The following is an 18,942-nucleotide window of genomic DNA, read 5'->3' as shown; positions in this document are numbered from 1 at the left end:
GCCGCGGGCGCTCAGCGGCTCCCTGGCACCTCGGCGCTCCCTTCTCCTAACGGCCCTGGCCAGGGGCTCTGGGGCCAAACAAAAGAAGCTGTAGCAGAGAGAGAGGGAGATGTGTCTACTCCTTCCATGATGAAGGAGGGAGGGGGAGAGAGGGGGGTTTGCACCCTGCCACACCCACTGTCCTGTCCTGCACCCCACTATACTGCCCCTTCACCCTGCATACCCCCTCCCTACCCCCCTGCACCCCAATGTCCTCCACGTGGTGCTGGTGGATGGATCCAGCTCAGCACAGGGTGGGGTGCCCGACTGCTCTTCCTGGCCCCCCCCCCAAATCCTGCTGTGAACCAGCAGGTCCCAGTACAGCCCAGCACCGCTGTGCCTGCCCAGGGGGTTGCAGCCGGTGGGGGGTGCCCAGGAGTGGGTGCTGACAGTTTGGGGGAGCACCCGCCTGGCCCCAGCCCAGGGCAGCGTGTTGGGGTGATCCTGGGTCCCCACACCATGACACCCAGCAGCAGCCACTACGTGTGTGTCACAGGGCTGTGCTTGTCCCCCTGTCCCCTGCAGGGCTGGGGACACACACACATACCCAAGCACCTCAGAGCCCCCACCACCCCCTCCCACAGGCATCCCCACTCTGATGCCTTTATCACCCTGAGCATCCTCACCTGCACCCCCATGCTCCTGGACACCAATTTAAGCCCAGCAGCCCCAGTGCTGGGATGTGTTGTGCTCAGCTCTGTTCCCTGTGCCCACTTTGGGGGTTTCCTGCTTTATCTGCCCCCACTTAGGTGTTTTATTTCCCCCTGATGGATGCTGGATGTGCAGTGGGACCTGCTGCTGTTGCCATGGTCCCCCTTTGCTGCCCAGGGTGGGGGTGCTGGGACCACCTGCAGCCCCAGCTCATTTGGGGGGTGATGACTGGCAAACCAGCCTTCCCCCCACCCTGGGGGCACCCATTCTGCCCCCCTCTCTGTGCACTCTAGGTTCTCCCCATCCCTCTTCCCCTCTGCATCCTCTCTCCAGTTCCTCTGATCCCAAATATCACAGCTCCTGTGCTTCCCCCTCACACCCCCCATGCCCCAGATTCTTTCCTGGGTCTCCCCCATTCCTCTTTACCCCTCCAAATCCCCTCCAGCTCCGTTGCCCTCCGCAGGACTTTGCTCCTGTCCCCTGCTCAATCACCTCTATCCCCACCGAGCACCTTCAGCTTGGCTCTGGTCCCTGCATGCTCACTCCCACCCTGTGTGACACCCCCTGCACCGTCCCATCCCTTTCCCCCTCCCCATATACACTTGGATCCTCTCTGGACCCGTCTCCAAGACCCTCCCTGGGTTTCTGTGCCCCCTGCTCTGCTCCAAGCTCCTCTGGGGCCACCCAGACCCCTTTGTCCCTTCCTCTGCTCCCCGTGCAGCAGAGCGGCCTGTGAGAGCTCGGGCAGGATGTGCTCCCCGTGTTCCCCCTGGATGGGACCCTGCCCCACGGTCTCACAGCGAATAGAGCCTGGAAAGAGGCTTTGCTGTCATCCGCTCTGGGTCGCCCATGGCGTGGCTGGGCTGGGACAAGCACCAGCCGCCTCCTTCCCCAGGGGAGCTGGAGCTGGTCACATCGTTGTGCAGGTTTTGGCAGTCGTTCTCCTTGCTGGTGTTCTTCAGATGACCTGAATCCCAGAGCACAAAATCTTTCCCATTGAGATTTCTCCCAAACAGGCATGGGTGTCAGAGCCGGCGAGCTCCAGAGTGAGCGCTGTGCTGTCCCCGCGCTGTCCTTTGTCCCTGCGTGAGCAGTGAAAGCCTGGCAGCTGTGTGGGGGTGTTATTTTTCTCTGCTAAAGTGGCTGAAGCATTTCAAAGGGTTTCCCCAGGTGTTCTTGGCAGAGAGCTAAAGCCAGGCACATTTCCCTGGCCTCTGCATCACCCAAGACACTTCAGTTCTGCTTTTCCACCAAGCTGAGTGGTGTTGTCGATGCGCTGGAGGGAAGGGGTGGCATCCAGAGGGACCTGGACAGGCTGGGGGGTCCATGTGAACCTCATGAAATTCAACCAGGCCAAGTGCAAGGTCCTGCACCTGGGTCAGGGCAATACCCAGTACCAGCACAGACTGGGGGAGGATGGATGGATGGATGGATGGATGGATGGATGGATGGATGGATGGATGGATAGCAACCCTGTGGAGAAGGGCTGGTGGGTGACAAAAGGGACATAAGCTGGCAATGTGCACTCGCACCCAGAAAGCCAAGTGTCTCCTGGGCCACATCACCAGCAGGTGGAGGGAGGGGATGCTCCCCCTCTGCTCTGCTCTCCTGGGGCTCCCCAGAGAACCAAGTCCAACTCTGGGTTGTCCGGCACAAGACAGACATGGACCCCAGGGGCTCTGTCCCTCTGTCACCAGTGCTGCCTCAGTCCCACCCTGCTCCCTCCAGCATTTTAGAACGATGCTAAAACCCAACCTGTGGCTGGTGATGCCAACCCAGGCGATGTGTGGGTCAAAAATCACCATCACATATATTAACCCTCCTAAAACCAACATGGAAATGGCAAATGTTTGTGCCTCCTTGTGTGGATGCAGCTCTGGCTGCCTCGTCCCGCATCCCACCCTTGCAGCTCCAGGACAGACCCCACACTGGTGGCCCTGCCTGCATCTCCCGTCCCAGAACAGCCAAAGGAGCCGCTTGTTTTGGCCTCCAACTGGCTGATTTAGCCTGGTTCCCTTTCTCCATGAAGGATAAAACCCGGTGCTGAGGCTCCGGTGTCAGTCCCAGCCTGTGCCTACCCTTCGTTGTGTGTCATTTCATGTGATTTTGATCACATCCTTGAAAACAAAAAGAACCTCCAACCCACTCAATCTCAGCCCTCCCAAGGCAGAGATATTTCCGCGTGGTGAACGCTCCCATGCAAATTCTCCCATGTCCTATTTTAGGTTTCTCGCCGGCACTGGCTGCAGACAACTGCGCTGGAGCTCCTGTCGAGCCTTAGACAAGGGTCTCAGGGATATGGGTCAGTGCCAGGGGTGGGTTATGGTTGGGTTCCATGATCTTGAGGGTCTTTTCCAACCAAAATGATTAATGAGTTTTTAGGGTTTATCCCAAATGATGGGAACCCCCGGTTCCAGCTCTGCTCTTTACCAAATACCTTTTAGAGGCTGAAGAGGAAGGAGACGCAACACCTCAGCATACGGAGGGTCTTCCCCAAAGCTTCCCAGTGTCCCTTCTGTCTCCTCTGCACATCAGGGCAGGGCACAAGGGACAAAGTACCACCAGCACGCTCTGAAAGGTCATCATTTCTACCAGCTGCAACCTGATCTGGGTGAAGATGTCCCTGCTCATGGCAGAGGTTGGACTGCATGAACTGTGAAGGTCCCTTCCAACCCAAACTGTTCTGTGAGTCTGATGGCTGCACTCCAGTGGCGGGGATTCAGTTCAGGAGGGACCCAGGTTTTCAGGAATGCGGACCCAGGAGTCCGGGAAAGGGACGCAGGAGTTCAGGCGGGGATTCAGGTCAGGAGGGACCCAGGAGTTCGGGAAAGGGACCCAGGAGTTCGGGAGAGAGGACCCAGGAGTTCAGGTGGGGATTTAGTTCAGGAGGGACCCAGGAGTTGGGGAGGGACCCAGGAATTTGGGAAAGGGACCCAGGAGTCCTGGAGAGGGGACCCAGGAGTTCGGGAAAGGGGACCCAGGGGTACCCCTAAGGACCCAGTAGTTGGGGGGGGACCCAGGAGTGCCCCAAGGGACCCAGGAGTTCGGGAGAGAGGACCCAGGCGTCCGGGCGATCCCGCTGCGTGGCCACGCCCCCCCATCACCCCGCCCCCCTCTCCTTGGCCCCGCCCCCTCCGCCCCTGCACCGCGCGGGCTCCGTCCCTCTCCTCCCCCCCCGCCCCCCCTGTGCTCCGGGTGCCGAGTTCGAATCCCCCCGCAGCCGCCTCCTCCCCCCGCTCCCTCGGTGTGCGGGGCCTTGCGGGAGCGCTGCGTGCGGGGCAACGTGGGGCGGGAGCCCCCGGCGCCCCTGGGATGCGTGAGGGCGGCCGGCAGGGCCTGCGGCTGAGAGGAATCAACCTGACAAGAGGTTTTGTTCCATGGAACAGGACAGGATGGGTCTTCCCTGAATATCGCTGGATCTGTTACAGTTGGGTTAATATTAGGATGGCAACCAGCCCTGTAGCCATAGAACTCTTGTAATCAGTAACCAAACTCTGTTCTTAAAGCTGACATAGATTTATGGTATATTCTTACAAGGCAGGTAACTGTAACCGAGCCTTATTCTTAAGGTGGACATAGATTTACGATATATTCTTTTAAAGTTGGTACCGTAGAAAATAACTGATAATTGTAGCATCTTTTAGATAGGAAGTTTGTGTTATTATAGGTGTGGAATATTCTAGTGGTTGTCAGGGGTGTAATGAATATGTATGCGACTGGCTTGTATAATAAGGTATGGTCTGAATCAGCTGTTGGAAGCTTTGGGTGCGAACCCCTGGTTTCCCAGCGCTGGAATAAAGCACCGCATGGAACTGTGCCCGTGGTTCTGTGTCCTGATTGCTGACATTAGCACAAATCACAACTGCATTTTTCACATCCTCCTCCTCCTCCTCCTCCGCCTCCTCCTCCTCCTCCTCCTCCCACTCCTGTCCGGGATGTGCAGCTGCAGCAGGCTCAGTGCCAGGGCCACAAGGTGCAGGGGCACCAAGAGCGGGGCCGCAGCCGAGCGGGTCCAGCAGAGCCTTGGGGAGGGCTGCCCTTGGAGCAGGGCCGGAGCTCCAGCCCTCTCCCTGCAGGCCTTTCCCTGCCCCCCCAGCGCTCACCCACTGCCCAGCGCAGCCTCACAGCCACCAAGGAAACACCCACAGCGTGAGACCCAGCGGTTTGCAGGGGGGGCTTTACTGATGGGGGCAAGAGCTGGTGCCAGCAGCCTGGCCGGCACTGGCGCTCGTCACGCCGGAGAAGGCTCTTGCTGGACGTCTCTCTCGCGAGCCTCAGCGCCTGAGACGGTCTCCTGGCACTGGCCGACGTGGAGCAGATCCGCTCTCCAGAGCTGCGGAGTTGAGTACAAAGCTCCGCAGTCTTGTATGCACAGAGGTGCAGAGCAACAAGTCTGGTCAGGACACCTGTGGTGGGATCTGCTGCTGTCTGTAGAGAGCAGGTCCAGGTCCCTGGGGTGCAGTCCCACCCTGCTGCTCTCCGTGCCCCCAGGGCTGTCAGGAAAACACCCTCTTTGCCCAGCTCTGGCCTGAAGCTGGCCCACAGCCCCTTTTTCAGAGGCGAGCACTCCAAAAGGCAAACACTCAACTGGGAATGCTCTTTCCCCAGTTGTTTTTCACGGCCTGCGGTACCTGGGCCTCCCATTGCTCTGGCTCTTTTTTCCAGGCCTTTGGCGGTGCCACTGCTGCGCTTCTGCTCTATCTTGCTGCACAAGGACTCCCAGAGCTTGCGTGTTTCCTCCTCCGTGCACGCGCGGGGCTGCGCCTGCAGGACCACGGCAATGCAGCAGCAGGCAGTGTTGGTGTCCCTGGCAGGGGCTGGGGGGATTTCAGCGCCCCCCCTCCCTCCTGCCCCTTCTTTTCAGCCTCTCCATCAGCCCTGCTTTGCTCACGGTCCCGACTGCAGAGCCTTTCTGCAACGACCCCTGAGCCAAGGGAGCGCGGGGCTGAAAGCAACCCGGCTGCTTGCTATCCCAGACCAGCCTGGCCGCACCGTTGCGCCGTCACCATTACAAACGCCACCACATCAAGCCTTGGGGACGTACCGGTCCTGCCCTCCTCTCCCCCGCCTTGGCAGGGGGTGCAGCCTGGGGTGCAGCTTCCCGCAGGTGTTGGCTGCTGCCTGCCTCTTTCCCCGACCGTTCCCAGCGCAGCACGGCCAGCTCGCTGCAGACACACAGCGGGAGGAGGTGGTGTGAGCACAGGAGCGCGCTCCAGCCGGGCTCCCAGCTGGGCGCCAGCCGCGGCCGCAGGAGCGGCTCTGCCGAGAGGCCGGTGCCAGGAGAAGCGGCTCTCTCCCGCGGGGCTGCGGGGAGCAGGAGGAAGGGACTGCGGGAGAGGAAGCACTGCCCGTGTCCGGAGAGATTTACCACTGGAGCTTGTCCTGCAGATCCAGCTGCTCATCCCTCTCCCCTCTCCTCTTGCGGGCCACCTGCCCCAGGATGCAGGTCACCACCTCCCGCAGGGCCCGGTCTGTCCGTGGGGAAAGGCTCCTGCAACAGCAAGGACAAAGTCTCCCTGACTCTGCAGCTGGGACCGTCCTGCCTCTTCCCACACTCAGCCCCACAGCTATGCGGCCCCGTTCTGCCCCACAGCCCCCTGGAGGCAGGAGGGGTTTCAAGCCCCTGCTCTGGCCCCTGCCGTGGGGTCTAACCCAGCCCGTTCCCGTGGCTGCAGAAATCCCCGGGCGCCCTGTGCAGCCCCGTGGCTCGGGGGTTGGCTCCCTGTACCCACCACCTCTGGCTCTCCCCCCACGGCCCCAGGGCTCGGCTGGAGCGGGCACACTCGTACCGCTTCGGGGGGACGCTGTTGTCCTCAGGGACTGTGGGGGGCTCTTCTCCGGCCTCTTCCCAGTCCTCCATAATGGTCCTGATCTCCAGCAGGTCCCAGCTGGACTCGTCTGACTCCACGCTGCTCGGGGAGCTGTCTGAGGAGCACTCGGGGGAGCTGGATTCCTGCACAGGAGGAGACTCTCACACAACAGCCCCGCACCCGGAGGGTGCTGCTTCCCAGCACGCAGACCCCAGAACACTTCTGGATGGACCACAGGGGACAGGGAGAACCGGGAGAAGGAGCTCAGCAGGCCCTGGGGTGACCTCTGAGTGTCACCAGGGTTTCACTGCAACTCTGTGTCCCCTTCTTGCTCAGGAAGGGCAGCATCACCCGCCCGGCTCTGCTGCAGCAACGCTGCTGTGACGGCTTGGGTGCCAGAGGTGCTTTGCGGTCTCAGCCGCCCCGCGGGAGAAAGTGCTCTTCTTCTGCAGGAATCCCAAGTACCTGGCTCCTCTGCATCTCCTCTGGGTTTTCTGCCTCTCCTTCCACACCGGGTGTCTCCTTTTCTGCCTCGGCCTTTGCTTTCATTGCTCCGGCTGACGGCCGTTTACTTTTTTCCCCTACCGCCGCCTCTTTTTTCTTCTTTTCCTCTCCTTCCAGGAATTTCTGGATATACTGTGGAAGCTTCTCCTCTTTCTTCTTCTCCCGTTTATTCTGGAGGCCGAATGAAATGCAATAGCAGGCAGCATCAGTCTGTCCTGCCACGGCTGAGCTGTTTCCCTCCCTTCCCTCCCTTCTCTTCTGCCTCGCTGTCCATGCTGGTTTGCTCCCAGGTTCCCGCAGGCTCCACCGAGGAGCCCGTCTGGGATGACCAGGGAGATCAGCCACCACTGGGCTACAAACCAGCCGGCAGCTGGCGAGCCCAGACCAGCCCTGCAGCCACCGGGCCGACAGAAACAGCCCCGCGTGAGGGCTCTGGGGGTGTTTCCAGGCTACTGGAAGTGACAAGTATATTCTCAACTGACAGTGACCCGCCTCTCTCCAAGCAAACACCAAAGCAACCGGTCAGTGGTCCCGTGAACACCCAGTGAAGAATCTTGTGAGCACCGGCATGTGTGGAGCAACGCTGCTCTACAGTCCAGTAGGATGTGCTCCTGCAGCATCCGGTGTCGGGTACCTTTTCTCTCCTCTCAATGGCTCTGGCTATGAAGTCCACTTCTCTGGGGGCAACCAGAGGCGGTAGCTTTCCTTTCTCCTCCTTTTCCTTCAAGCAGCTCCTCTGGATGACCGGTAGCTGCCTGCAAAGACACAACAGGGCGTGTTGGCAGGAGCGCAGGAGGAGCTGGTTCTGCATCCTGTGCTTCCAGGTGGCGCACCTGCTTCTGCAGCAGAACGGGCTCTGCTCACATCCTTGTGATCAAGTCCCCAGGCACAGAGAAGACCCCAAGCTCTCAGCCTCGGATGTGCCCAACAGCCCCCCTGCAACCCAGGATGCCCAGGTCTCGGCCCTCTCTTGCTGGAGCACCCAGAGGAACAGGGTCCTGTGCCCGGAGATAGCGCTACGCCCTGTACGGGCAGGTTGGGCGCTGGGGACACAGTGTCAAAGGGAGGAGGACACGACCCCACGGAAAAGCCATCCTGCCACTGAGCTCTCCGTAAGACAGGCGTCAGCGCAGAAGAGGCTCCTGGTTGCTCAGGGCAATCCTCTGCAGTAACTAACTGCAGAACTCTGTTCTCAGCAAACAGGAAGGCCAGGCTCATTTCAACCTGAAGGGAAAGCCAAAATGACCTTCTGCTCCTGGAACGAGCCTCTGCACTTGGCTACTCAAGAGATCTGCACATCGGAAGGGAAGAAAGAAATGGTGGTGCCAGCAGAGTCTGCCAAGAAGCTGCAGACACTGCCATGAGCAAGAAACCGTGAGTCAGTGGGACGTGGGCAAAGCGCACGTGGGGTGTTTCCGGGAGAAACGTCTCGCTCCCACAGAGACCGGAGCAGGGGGCCACGCTCACCCGTTTATGCGAGTGTCTCACCTGGCGCGAGGCTCACTCCCCTCGGCTTTCTGACCCTGCTCCGGCGTCACAGTCAGGGCAGGTAACCGATGTGGAGGAAGCCTGGCTCGACGGAGGAGGCGCTTCCCGGCAGCATCCTCTAGAAATGGGAAAGGAGACGGTTCTTCAGAACAGCATCTCGGTGTTGTTCTGGGAACCGGGTGCCACTCGTGTGCCAGTTCCAAGGAGAGTGACGTGCGGGTCTGCTCAGGGCTGTGGTAACACTGGGGAAGGTGGTCCTTTTCATCCCTTTGGGGGAAAGCCATGTTTCCTGGGAGGTCTTAGGCCTTTTCTGACACTGTTTTTTCATCCAACGCCCCATGCCCACAGTGCACCATTATTCCCTGGGGAAGACTGTTTGCATGGCTTTCTCTCATCCGTGTGCTGAAACGGGGGCTTCCATGGCAGATACTGGTGCTGTCCAGGAGTCATTCTGGGGAGGGGAATAATTTTTCTCAAGGGAACCCGGCTCTGGGGTTTCTGCCTTGGTCCCGTGCACACAGATTTGCTGCTGGGGCAGGTTCACACCACAGGCCGTCACCTTTTCCCTTCACACATCCGTTCAGGTCTATCAGCGCTGGCACTTTGGGCACGGTCTCAAGTTGGTACCTGGCAGAGGAAGAAGGCAGCAGGCTGAAGAAAGGACACCACGTTGTTTCCCACCGCAGCCCAACCCGGAAGGACGCAGCAGAAGCTCCAGTGCCGGGAGAGGCCCCGTCAGCCTGTGCCCGCGTTTCTCCATCCTTCCCTGAGAATGGCCGTCCTCCCACAAAACCCCCTTGCTGCTGCTGGGGAAATGACTCTGCTCATCGCGCACATGGAGAGCAGAGTATTATCTAGTGCTCTGGTTTTCTAAGACGCCTTTGAATTCTGATCTTGCCCTCCGAGTTCCTCGTAGAGCCTTGCAGATTAACGTTTCCGGACCTAAGAGCAGTCTCTCCCAGAGAGGAAAGAAAAGGAGCAGGAGAAACGTAGCGGGAAATGTTGCCTAAATGCGTCTCTAGGTCCGCAGCAGGACAGATGCAGAAGCCGTGCCACTGTCCCCCGTTCCTCCAAGTGAAGTCAAACGTACCATGGCAGGACGATAACACGTCCAGAAGAGGTCTGGGAAGCAGCGGTGTCATGGCGTGAGATGACCGAGTCCCTCATCTCCGGCATCTGCAACGAGGACAGAGGCGGATGACGGGAGGAGCGGACGCTGGGAAGGGCCGGCTGCTCGCTCCGCCTCAGCCCAGCGCCAGCAAAGAGCCAGAGCCGCCCAAGGGCTCTGGGCTCAGCAAGCCTTGCTCTGCCTGTGCCTCTGCTCCCGGCCCCCAGAGTGGGGCACGCAGCGCTCCCCGCCATCAACGCCGGCCTTTTCTCGCAAAGGGCAGCTCCTCTGGGGGCGGCTCTTGCAAAGCCGGGCCATTGCACGCCAGGGAGGTGCTCTGCAGAGAGCCTGCTGTGCTCTAGAGCTCCAGGAGCCCAGGGGCTGAACGAGGCATGGCCGGCCAGGGGAAAGCAGCCCCCAGAAAGCATTTCAGAAGCAGCAGGAGTGGCGCTGGGAAAGTGAAAATCCTACCTCGAGAAGAGCTTGCAGCATCTTGCCAGCGCCATTCAGCCTTTCCAGAAAGTCTAAGTAAAATCTCATTTTCACGTCTTTTCCCTGGACAATCAGCATGCCCACGTCCCTCCAGATGATGGCAACGTTCTGCCCGTTCTCTACGCAGGCATGGAAAAGGTGCGTGGTCCTTTCCATGTAGAGCTGCACGGTGCCCTCAGAGACAGCGTTCTCTGAGGCTATCTGAGCATACGGCAGCTGCTCGAAATCTTGGTGGCCTGAAAGACGAGAGAAGAGGAACACATGAGCTTGCAGACCTGCTGGGCAGGCTACAATCAAAGGTCTGCAGCCTCCGGGCCCTCGGGCAACACTTTGGTGCTGGGCTGTCTGGCTGGGCCAGCGCCTCTGAGGAGACGCTCGGCTTGTCCCTTCCTCTTAAAGTGGGCAGTGAGGTGCGGAGCAGACAGCGGTGGCTTCTCTGATACAGAAAGGGAAACAAAGAGTCTTAGGCACTTGGTGGGAAGAAGAGTGACTGCGGGACAAAGTGGGGAGATAGGCGCCAGGTCCCAGGGCAGCTGGAGGGTGCCAGCCCACACTCGGTGCTGTCTTTGTCTTTAGAGAGAAACGCACCCCAAACACAGCCCCAAGCTCCTGGTGCTCCCCGGGGTCTCACAACAGCTGCCCCAAAGGCAGCAGTGACCAGAAGGCGCAGGTGTCCCGCCAGTGGCTTTTGGAAGGAACCGTCTTGCCCCCCTGGGTTTCCCCTGCTTTTCCCCCGTGCAAGGAGGCTGAGGGAGCTGGAAGAGCCCCGGCATTTGCCTGGACGAGGTCTAGAGCAGCGGAAAGGGGGAGCAAGAGTTGAAACATCATGGAACCAGAAGACACCACACCAAGGAAGCTGTGAGGGACCCTGTTGTTGAAGCAGGACAAAGAGAGTGCGCTCTTAGCTGCATTGTCCTCTGGTGATTCTTTAAAACAAACAGCTGGGCAGGGTCCTTCCACAGCCGGCTGGCTTTGTCGAGTGGAGCTCTTGGCAGGGCCGCGGTGGGTGGTTGGTGCTCCCCTCAGTCACCTCTGGAGAGCACAGCACCCCTCCCACCCTGCTCAAGGCCAGCGCCGCTTTCACGCTGCTCACCAGGAAAGTCTGTGCAAGCACAGCGGAGCTCACGGTCCTGCGCAACAGCCTTTTCAGGTTGAAACACGGGTCTCTCCACGATCACCAGATCCTGGTCACTGAGGGCTACTCGCTTCGTGACAACCGCAAAAGTCCCGATTCCCGGAACGCGGACAGCCTGGAACAGAGGAGATGGCGGATGGGAAGAAGCCTTGGAGGGGCAGACGGGTGACTTGTCAGAGGAGGCTGATGGTGCTTAGTGCCCTGCCCTGGCCTGAGGTACAAAGGAGCAAGATGGGCTCCTTGGGAGAACACAAACAGGGGCTGCGCTTTTCCCTCGCACCGCCCTTCAGCTACGAAGAACCAAATAGGTGAGGGAAAGCTGACAAACACCCTCTGGCTCAATCAGATAGAAGGCAGGGGGTTCCCACGCTTGGAATAAATCCAGATGTGTCCCAGGCTTCCAGGTTTTCACATGCAACTCTGACGGGGGGACCTTCTTGTACATCTGAATGGACAGAGAAGGTGTCCATGTCACGGTGTGCATTGCAGTGTTGTGCTGGGGCGTTGCTCCTGCTTTCAACGGAGGGGAAGAACAGCTGCATCCGATGGCAAAGGGCTGTCAGGACTTGATCAGCGTTCATCAGGGTGTGAGGGGAGAAGGAGGTGAGGCCCACCTGGTGGAGAGCCAGCTGCAGGCTGAGGTGATACGATGTGCTGGCCCAAATCTTAGCGAACTCTGGAAGAACAAGGGAAAGACCCGTCATGCTCTGAGGCAGCAAGCTCAAGACCATTCGGCCCACTCCTGTCCAAGGAGCGATGCATCTTCCACTCAGGCATTTCAGGTGGTCTCTCTCCAGCCCGGCAAGAACCAAGGGACACCCCATGCTGCCTCCAAGGGGCTCCTTTCCTTGCGGGTGCAGCTCTCCAGGGTGTGACCCACTCCCACGGGAAGCCGGCAGTGCTCTGCCCTGCCCGCGGGGGCACGGGGCTGCGCTCCACGCGGCTCTCGGAGGCTCAGGGCAGGCCCTGGTGTCTCCCCAGCAGGGGCCGGTTTTGCCGGGTCATATCTCTGAACACACAGAGCCCACGTGGCCCACGAGCACCTTCAGCTCTTCCATTCAGACGTGAGCTCAGCATGGGCAATGCCCAGCGCCAGGCAAGGGCAGCCCCTTGGGGTCAGGGGCTTCTGCCTGGGCTGCCCCAGGAAGGCAGGGGCCACGTCAGCGAGGGAACCAGGAGCCCTGGCTGCCACATCAGCCCCTCAGCCCTTTGGGATGGTCAAGCAGGTCCCTCCTTGCACTCACCACTCCTGAGCAACCACCCCCCACAGTCCTCGGGTTTCCATGCCTGATTTCAGAGATGTCCTTGACCCAGACACACATGTGAAATTGGGCCTGAAGGCCTTACCATAACGCTCCAGCTTCTCAATAGTTGGGCTCAGGTGAGGCTGCAAGAAGAGCTGTCTTGCCATCTTAGTTCCACTCCTGCTTCAAGTCAACAACTGCAGAGAGTGGCTGGACAATGGCTTTACTGCTTCTCCTTGTCCTCGTCCTTCTCCTCCTCCTTCTTCTCCTGATCCTTCTTCTCCTTCTCCTCCTCCTCCTCCTCCTTCTTTTTCTCTCCTCCTCCTCCTCCTTCTCCTTCTCCACCCTTCACCCTCCTTGGTGCTGTCGTGCTCCCTCTCTCCGCCTTCTCCTCCTCACTGCAGAGCAGCTACTCCAGAGCAGAGCGGTGCGAGAGCAGCTCTCAGCACTTGGAGTCCACTCGGCCTCACCGGGTGAGTGGGGCAGACGCTGGTCACGACAGGGACAGGGGGGCTGTCACCACTGTGACGTGTGGCTGTCCCACTGTGACCCCGGACCGTGTCACAGAGGGGCTGCACACACCCTCCCCCCAGGCCCTGCCAGGGGCTCTGCAGTGGGCAGGGGCTTCCGGGAGCTGCCCCCACCCCACTGTGTCCTGAGCGGGAGGGGTTTCCCCAGGCCACCCCTGCCATGTCCCCACATGGGGACACCGGGCTGCAAGGGCCGATGGGCTTCCTTCCACCCTTCCCCGCTTCTTCCTGCCCCTCTCACCCAACGTGTCTGCAGCGGGGAGCGCGGCTGCCCTGCCTGGCGCAGCTTTGGCAGGCGATGGCTGCTCACACCGGCTTTGGAGCCGGCTGCACCCCTCTCCCACCGGCCCCGGCAGCACCGGACCTGCTCCCACACGGGTCCCGCTGCAGCTCCCGCTGCTCACGGTTCCCAGTGCCATGGAGAGGACTGCTCTGATTTGCTGCAGGTGCTGAGGGGGGTGCCGTTGCCAAACTCGGGGAGGGGGTTCAGGCTGCCGAACCAAACAGGGTGGTGATGGATGGCCGCTGCTCCCTTGGTGTTCCCAGGAGAGAGGCCTGGTCCATGCAGCAGCACTCGCGGTGCCCTAGGGCTCATTAACGCTCCGTGCCACAGGTCGCCCGGCTCCAGGCCGCCCGCCTGGTCCCACGGGCCGTCGAAGGGCTCAGGGTCGATAACTCTTGCGGGAATGGCAGGGTGTGCGGTTCCAGCTAAAGGGCCTTGGACAGATTACACGGAAGTATGTTTTCTATGGGTGTAAGACGTGATGGCCCAGACCGGTGAGAACGATATCTCGGGTCAGAAAACCACCCCCGTGTGTGCGATGTGTGAATGTTGGGCCTTGGCGTGTGAACGAGTGGGTCGGAATGCCGCCCACAAGATACGCATGGGAACGTGACTGAAACCAGTCACAATAGGAGTGTGGTGTGTTTAGAATAACAATTATTGAACAAAGTCATTTGTCTAACCTCTTAGCCCAAGCTCATCCCTGTAAATCTATAAATGGAGAACCGTTAATAAAAGAGAGCTCAGCTCTGCCCGGCTCTGCTCTTGCTGCCAACAAGAACTCTGTGCCTGTGCGCCCCGTCTGCGCCTGTGTGAATCGTTCCTCATCGCCACAACGCTGACAATCCTTTCCTCAGAACCCTCCGGGTCCCCAGCACCCTCCTGTCTCGTCCTCCCTAACAATGATTCAGTCCCCATTCCTCCCCGTCTGCACAAAAACGTGGTTTGCAGGTCACCAAGCTGGGGACCCATCCCTGGGGCCGCACAGGCAGTGCCCCGGCCTTTCTGCCTTGTGGAGCTGTGGATTTTCTTGAAGAATTCCTTGCCAGATTCAGGCAAGCGTATATCCGTAATATAATTTCTCTCTAAACACGTGGGTGTATTTTTCCTGGGGTTAGGGACTGTAATAGACTTAACGATATATTTGTTAATCAAACCGGTCTAAATGGATATGTTATCAGTGGCTGTGAAACCTGAGCATATAATATTAGTATATGCTGCCATTAAACAATGCAACCTGTACGTAGTCTTTGTAAAAAACTTGTTCCACAGATATGTGTAAAAGCCTAATTTAGCGTACCCTGCAGAACATTCAGGAAGAGACTGACAGAGAGAAGGGCCCAGTTGCATCCTTGTGTGAACGGGATAACGGGGTCTTCAGCACAAAGCGGGAGGAAAACCAGCTCAAGGCCTTGGAGCCCTGGCCAAACCCAGCGTGCTAGGCCAAAGATAAGAAATGCACAAAAGAACGGACCGCAGCCTTCATCCAAAAGACCCCCGCCTGTGACCACCCGCAGACACTGCACAGGCGCAACAGGAAAGAGCCAGAGCTGAAGACTATAGATATAATTCCTTGGAACTCATTTTAATAAGAACGGCCTTGTTGAGGAAAAGTTATGAATGTGTATAGGCGTTCCTGGAATAACCATGAATACGTAATCCTTTACCACATGTAACCAAGCTGGCCGCTCCTGGAAAGGCGCCGTGGTGCAGCGCAGGCTCCCCGGCCGCCCAGCGCTCTTTTGCCCGCTTGCTGCAATAAATTCTAAGCAATTTATTCCGGCGAGTGTGTGCTGTTTATCGTGATCGTCTGTAACACCGTGCACGTTTGCACGCGTACTTTCCGTGCTTAGTACAAGCACGTGTATCAATTATTTCCTCGCACAATCGCGGGTGTATTTTCCTCCCCTGCTTCCGCACAAGCACGTGTAACTTTCCGTGCACATCTGCACGTGTATTAACCCTCGCAGGATTGCGAGTGTATTGTAAATTTACCCTCGCAGAATCGCGAGTGTGCACTTTCCGTACTCACTACAGCACGTGTATCTCTTCAAAATAACCCCACACCGTGTTCAGGCAAGTGCGGACTCCTCCCGGACTCAGGGACGGCTCCGGCACTGTTTTGGTGAAGCCACGTGCATGCACTCTGTGCACCGCCTGTCGTATTGGTTGCTGCCCCTTCATCATTTTCCTCAACTGGTATCCGAACCTGTATTCGAGTCACTTTTGGATGCTAAAACCCTGTTTCTCACCGGTTTAACAGAAGTTGTTTTGGACCCTGTTGTCCCTTAAACGAACCTGGGGTGCCTCCGGGACACCCCCCTTTCCATATTGATCCCCAGGAATGAGTCCCCCCTCAGTCTCCTCTTCTCCAGCTCCAGAGCCCCAGCTCCCTCAGCCTTTCCTCACACGGCAGATGCTCCACTCCCTCCAGCATCTTGGTGGCTGCGCTGGGCTCTCTGCAGCAGTTCCCTGTCCTTCTGGAGCTGAGGGAGAACTGGACACAACATTCCAGGGGTGGTCTCCCCAGGGCAGAGCAGGGGGGCAGGAGAACCTCTCTCATCATCTTGCACAATAACGCCCCCAAACTGAGTAGTTTTGCCAAAAAGAAATTGCAAATCTTCCAAACTCTCGCAAATAAATTTGTAATTTAACCAAAAAATGCGCAAATCTTGCCTCAAAATACTAATTTCCCCCCCAATTGCAAATCTTGCCCCAAAACCTTGCAATTTTGAGCCAAAATCTACAAATCTTGACAAGAAAATCCGTAATTTTGCCCAAACTTGGCAAATTTGCAAAAAAATTTATAACCTTTTTGGGGGAAACACTCATTTTTTGATCCATTTTTTCAGAGGAAACACATTTTTTTATTAGAAACAAGTGCATATTTTGGAGAAAACCCCAATTTTAGGGCCATATTTGGGGAGAAACACCCATCTTTGGACCCATTTTTGGAGGGTGCACACAGTTTTGGGTGCACTCATTTTTTTTGGGGGGGAAAAACAACTTTTGGGCCCACATTTTGTGGGCAAACACCATTTTTTGGACACATTTTTGGAATGAAACACCCATTTTCAGTCCCATTTTTCGTGGGGTAGTACCCATTCTGGAGGGAACAAGACCCATTGTTTTGGGAAAAAAACCAATACTTCCAATACTTGAGGTCCATTTTTGGGGGAAAACACTCAGTTTTGCGGGGAACCCATTTTTATGGGGAAAAAGCATTTTTGGGGCCCATTTTTTGGGCAAAGTACACAATTTGGGGGTGTCCTGGTTTTGTCACAAACCAGACCGGGTCTCTTTCAGTGATTTTCTCTCAGCTAAGCTCTTCTCGGTCGCTGTACCTTTCTGGGTCAGCCTGCCTATTTTTCCCAGGATGCCCGTGGCGCCGAACTGGAACTCGCCTCCAACCCTCGTCATCTTTTCGGTCCCCTAGCGGTGCCCGACAGCGACAGGGCAGGGGCTGTCTCAGGTCCTCCCCCTCTGCCCAACAGGGCAGGGCTCCATCGCCTTTGGGGGTGTCCCCTGGAGCCTCTCCGAGCGGCGCCAGCAGCTCCACGCTCAGCACCAGCGGGTGCGGCTCCTCCTGAGGGGATGGGGGATGAGGGGGCGGGGCCACCGGCCGGCGGCGCGCGGGGCTGAGGCGGCGAGCTGCGATTGGCCGGCCGGGCCGCAGCGGCCGTTCCCGCCTGAGCCTTGGGGCGGAGCCAGAGCGGGAGTGCGGGGGGCGGCCGGGCCAGGAGCCGCCCGCAGAGCGCCCGGAGAGCGGGCTTCGGGGACTCTGCCCGGGAACGAGCGGCAGGAGGAGAGGAGACGGCCCCAGCGGTACCGGGTGAGCTTCTGGCTGGAGCCTGGGAGCTGTTCCTCCCAGCGAGGGCTGTCGGGCACTGAACGGGCTGCCCAGGGCAGGGCTGGAGCCGCCATCCCTGGAGGGGTTTCCACAGGAGCTCCTGAGGGCCGTGGGCAGTGCCGGGGGGTTGTGCTTGGACTCCAGCACCTTCAAGGTGTTTGACACCCAAAGGGATTCTGTGGCACACTCCATTTTCACATTGCCATGGAGCCCGGAGGTCCCAGCGGGGTTTGGATCAGCGTGTTCTGGAACATTCTCAGTGGTCGGGTCTGTGTGCAGAGTGTGGTGGGAACGAGAAGAGAGGAGATGGAGAGAACAGTGGGGAGGTGGAGGAGCAGGAGTGGAGGTGAATACCAGAGAGAGCGAGTGTGTGCGGATCAGCAGTGATCACCCCAAACCTGCCCCGCAAACACGGCACCCAAAATCCTGCACCCCAAAATACTCTTCCCAAACCTGCACCCCAGATCCTGACCCCAAGCCCTGCACCAAAACCCTGCCCCTCAATCCTGCACCCCCAAATCCCCCACCCCGATCCTGTCTTCCCAAACCCTGCACCCCAAATCCTGCACCCCCAAATTCGGCCCCACCAAACTCTGCACCCCTAAACCCTACAACTGAAACCTTGCACCCCCTAATCCTGCCCTCCCTACCTTCCTGAACCCCGAAACCTGCACCCCAAACCCTGCATTCCCAAATCCTTCCGTCCTATACCCTACACCCCTAAACCTGCCCCCAAACCCAGCACCCCAAAGAATTCCCTCCCAAACCTTGCACCTCCAAACCTTGCACCTCAAAGGCCTGGAAACCCAAGCCCTTCAACCCCATCCCTGCAACACCAAATCCTGTACCCCAAAACCCAGCACCCCAGAATCCGGCACCCCAAATCCTGCCTACGAAACCTTTCACTGCAAACCCCTGCACCCCAAGATTGTGCTGCCCTAAACACTGAACCCCCAAATCCTGCAGCCCCAGGTCCTTGCCTCCCAAAACTCTGCACCCCCAAATCCTGCACCCAAATCTCTCACCCCCACCACCCTGCACTCCCAACCCCTGCACCCCAAAACTCCACACCTCCAAATCCTGAACCCTGAAACCCCGCACCCCCAAATCCTGTGTCCCAGTCCTGTGCACCCCACACTCTGCAACATTAAATTTCCCCCCAAGCCCCTGCACCCCAAACCCTGCACTCTTAGACCTGACTTCTAAACCCTGCACCCCCAGACAGTGCACCCCCAAATCCTGAAGCCCCAGATCCTTCCCTCCCATACCCTGCAGCCCCAAATCCTGAACCCCCAGATCCTGAATTCCAGGATCTTGCACCCCCAGACCCTGCACCCCCAAATCAGACACACGAACACCCTGCACCCCCAAATCTTGCACCTCTAATCCTCCACCCCTTAACACTGCACCCCCAAATCTTTCACCCCAAAACCTCAACCCAGAACCCTGTACCCCAAAACCCTACACCTCCAGATCCTGAACCCTTAAACCCTGCACCCCCAGATCCTCCCCCCAAATGAATGCACCCCCAAAACCTGCACCCCAGATCCTGCTGCCCCATACCCAGCACCCCTAACTCTGCACCCAGAAATCCTGCACTCTCATAACCCTGCACCTCAAACAATTCCCTTAACCCTGCACCCCCAAAACCTGTAACCCCAAACGCTGCACCCCCAGGTCCTGTCCCCAAACTCTGCACTTCCAGATCCTGCCCCCCGTAACCCTTAAAACCCAAATATTGCACCCCCAGATCCTTCCTCAACACCCTGCACCCCCAAATTCCCCACCGAAACCTGCACCCCCAGATC

General features: G+C 58.4%; 1 protein-coding gene and 2 long non-coding RNA genes across 3 annotated transcripts; all 3 read right to left on the bottom strand.

The window, feature by feature from the left end:
* Positions 1–4,842: 4,842 nt before the first annotated feature.
* LOC139828818 (uncharacterized) lies at positions 4,843–6,612 on the bottom strand. Its single transcript, XR_011740805.1, has 3 exons — positions 6,480–6,612; positions 5,322–6,181; positions 4,843–5,023 (listed from the first exon to the last, which is right to left on the bottom strand). It is a non-coding gene; the product is annotated as an uncharacterized lncRNA (long non-coding RNA).
* A 235-nt stretch (positions 6,613–6,847) lies between these two features.
* Positions 6,848–8,811, bottom strand: LOC136106164 (uncharacterized). Its single transcript, XM_065846304.2, has 3 exons — positions 8,493–8,811; positions 7,639–7,759; positions 6,848–7,175 (listed from the first exon to the last, which is right to left on the bottom strand). The coding sequence occupies exons 1-3, from the start codon at positions 8,774–8,776 to the stop codon at positions 6,915–6,917; spliced, it is 666 nt and encodes a 221-aa protein (XP_065702376.2). The 5' UTR covers positions 8,777–8,811; the 3' UTR covers positions 6,848–6,914.
* A 248-nt stretch (positions 8,812–9,059) lies between these two features.
* Positions 9,060–10,105, bottom strand: LOC139828819 (uncharacterized). The gene is made up of 3 exons (XR_011740806.1): positions 10,072–10,105; positions 9,583–9,668; positions 9,060–9,119 (listed from the first exon to the last, which is right to left on the bottom strand). It is a non-coding gene; the product is annotated as an uncharacterized lncRNA (long non-coding RNA).
* Between the last annotated feature and the right edge of the window lie 8,837 nt (positions 10,106–18,942).

This window comes from Patagioenas fasciata, chromosome 11 (genome assembly GCF_037038585.1).
Source record: "Patagioenas fasciata isolate bPatFas1 chromosome 11, bPatFas1.hap1, whole genome shotgun sequence".
In the NCBI taxonomy this organism is placed as follows: Eukaryota; Metazoa; Chordata; class Aves; order Columbiformes; family Columbidae; genus Patagioenas; species Patagioenas fasciata.
Note: the sequence above shows the minus strand (reverse complement) of the source record. Positions and strands in the feature narration are given on the sequence as shown.

Bases quoted from the DNA above. Each gene is read 5' to 3' on its own strand.
- LOC136106164 (XM_065846304.2), bottom strand. From the start codon at position 8,776: ATGGCTTTCCCCCAAAGGGATGAAAAGGACCACCTTCCCCAGTGTTAC. The intron at 7,760-8,492 runs GTGAGACACTCG...GTGTCTTTGCAG, and splicing joins GGGAGTGAGCCTCGCGCCAG to GCAGCTACCGGTCATCCAGA. The intron at 7,176-7,638 runs GTACCCGACACC...TTCGGCCTCCAG, and splicing joins CCATTGAGAGGAGAGAAAAG to AATAAACGGGAGAAGAAGAA.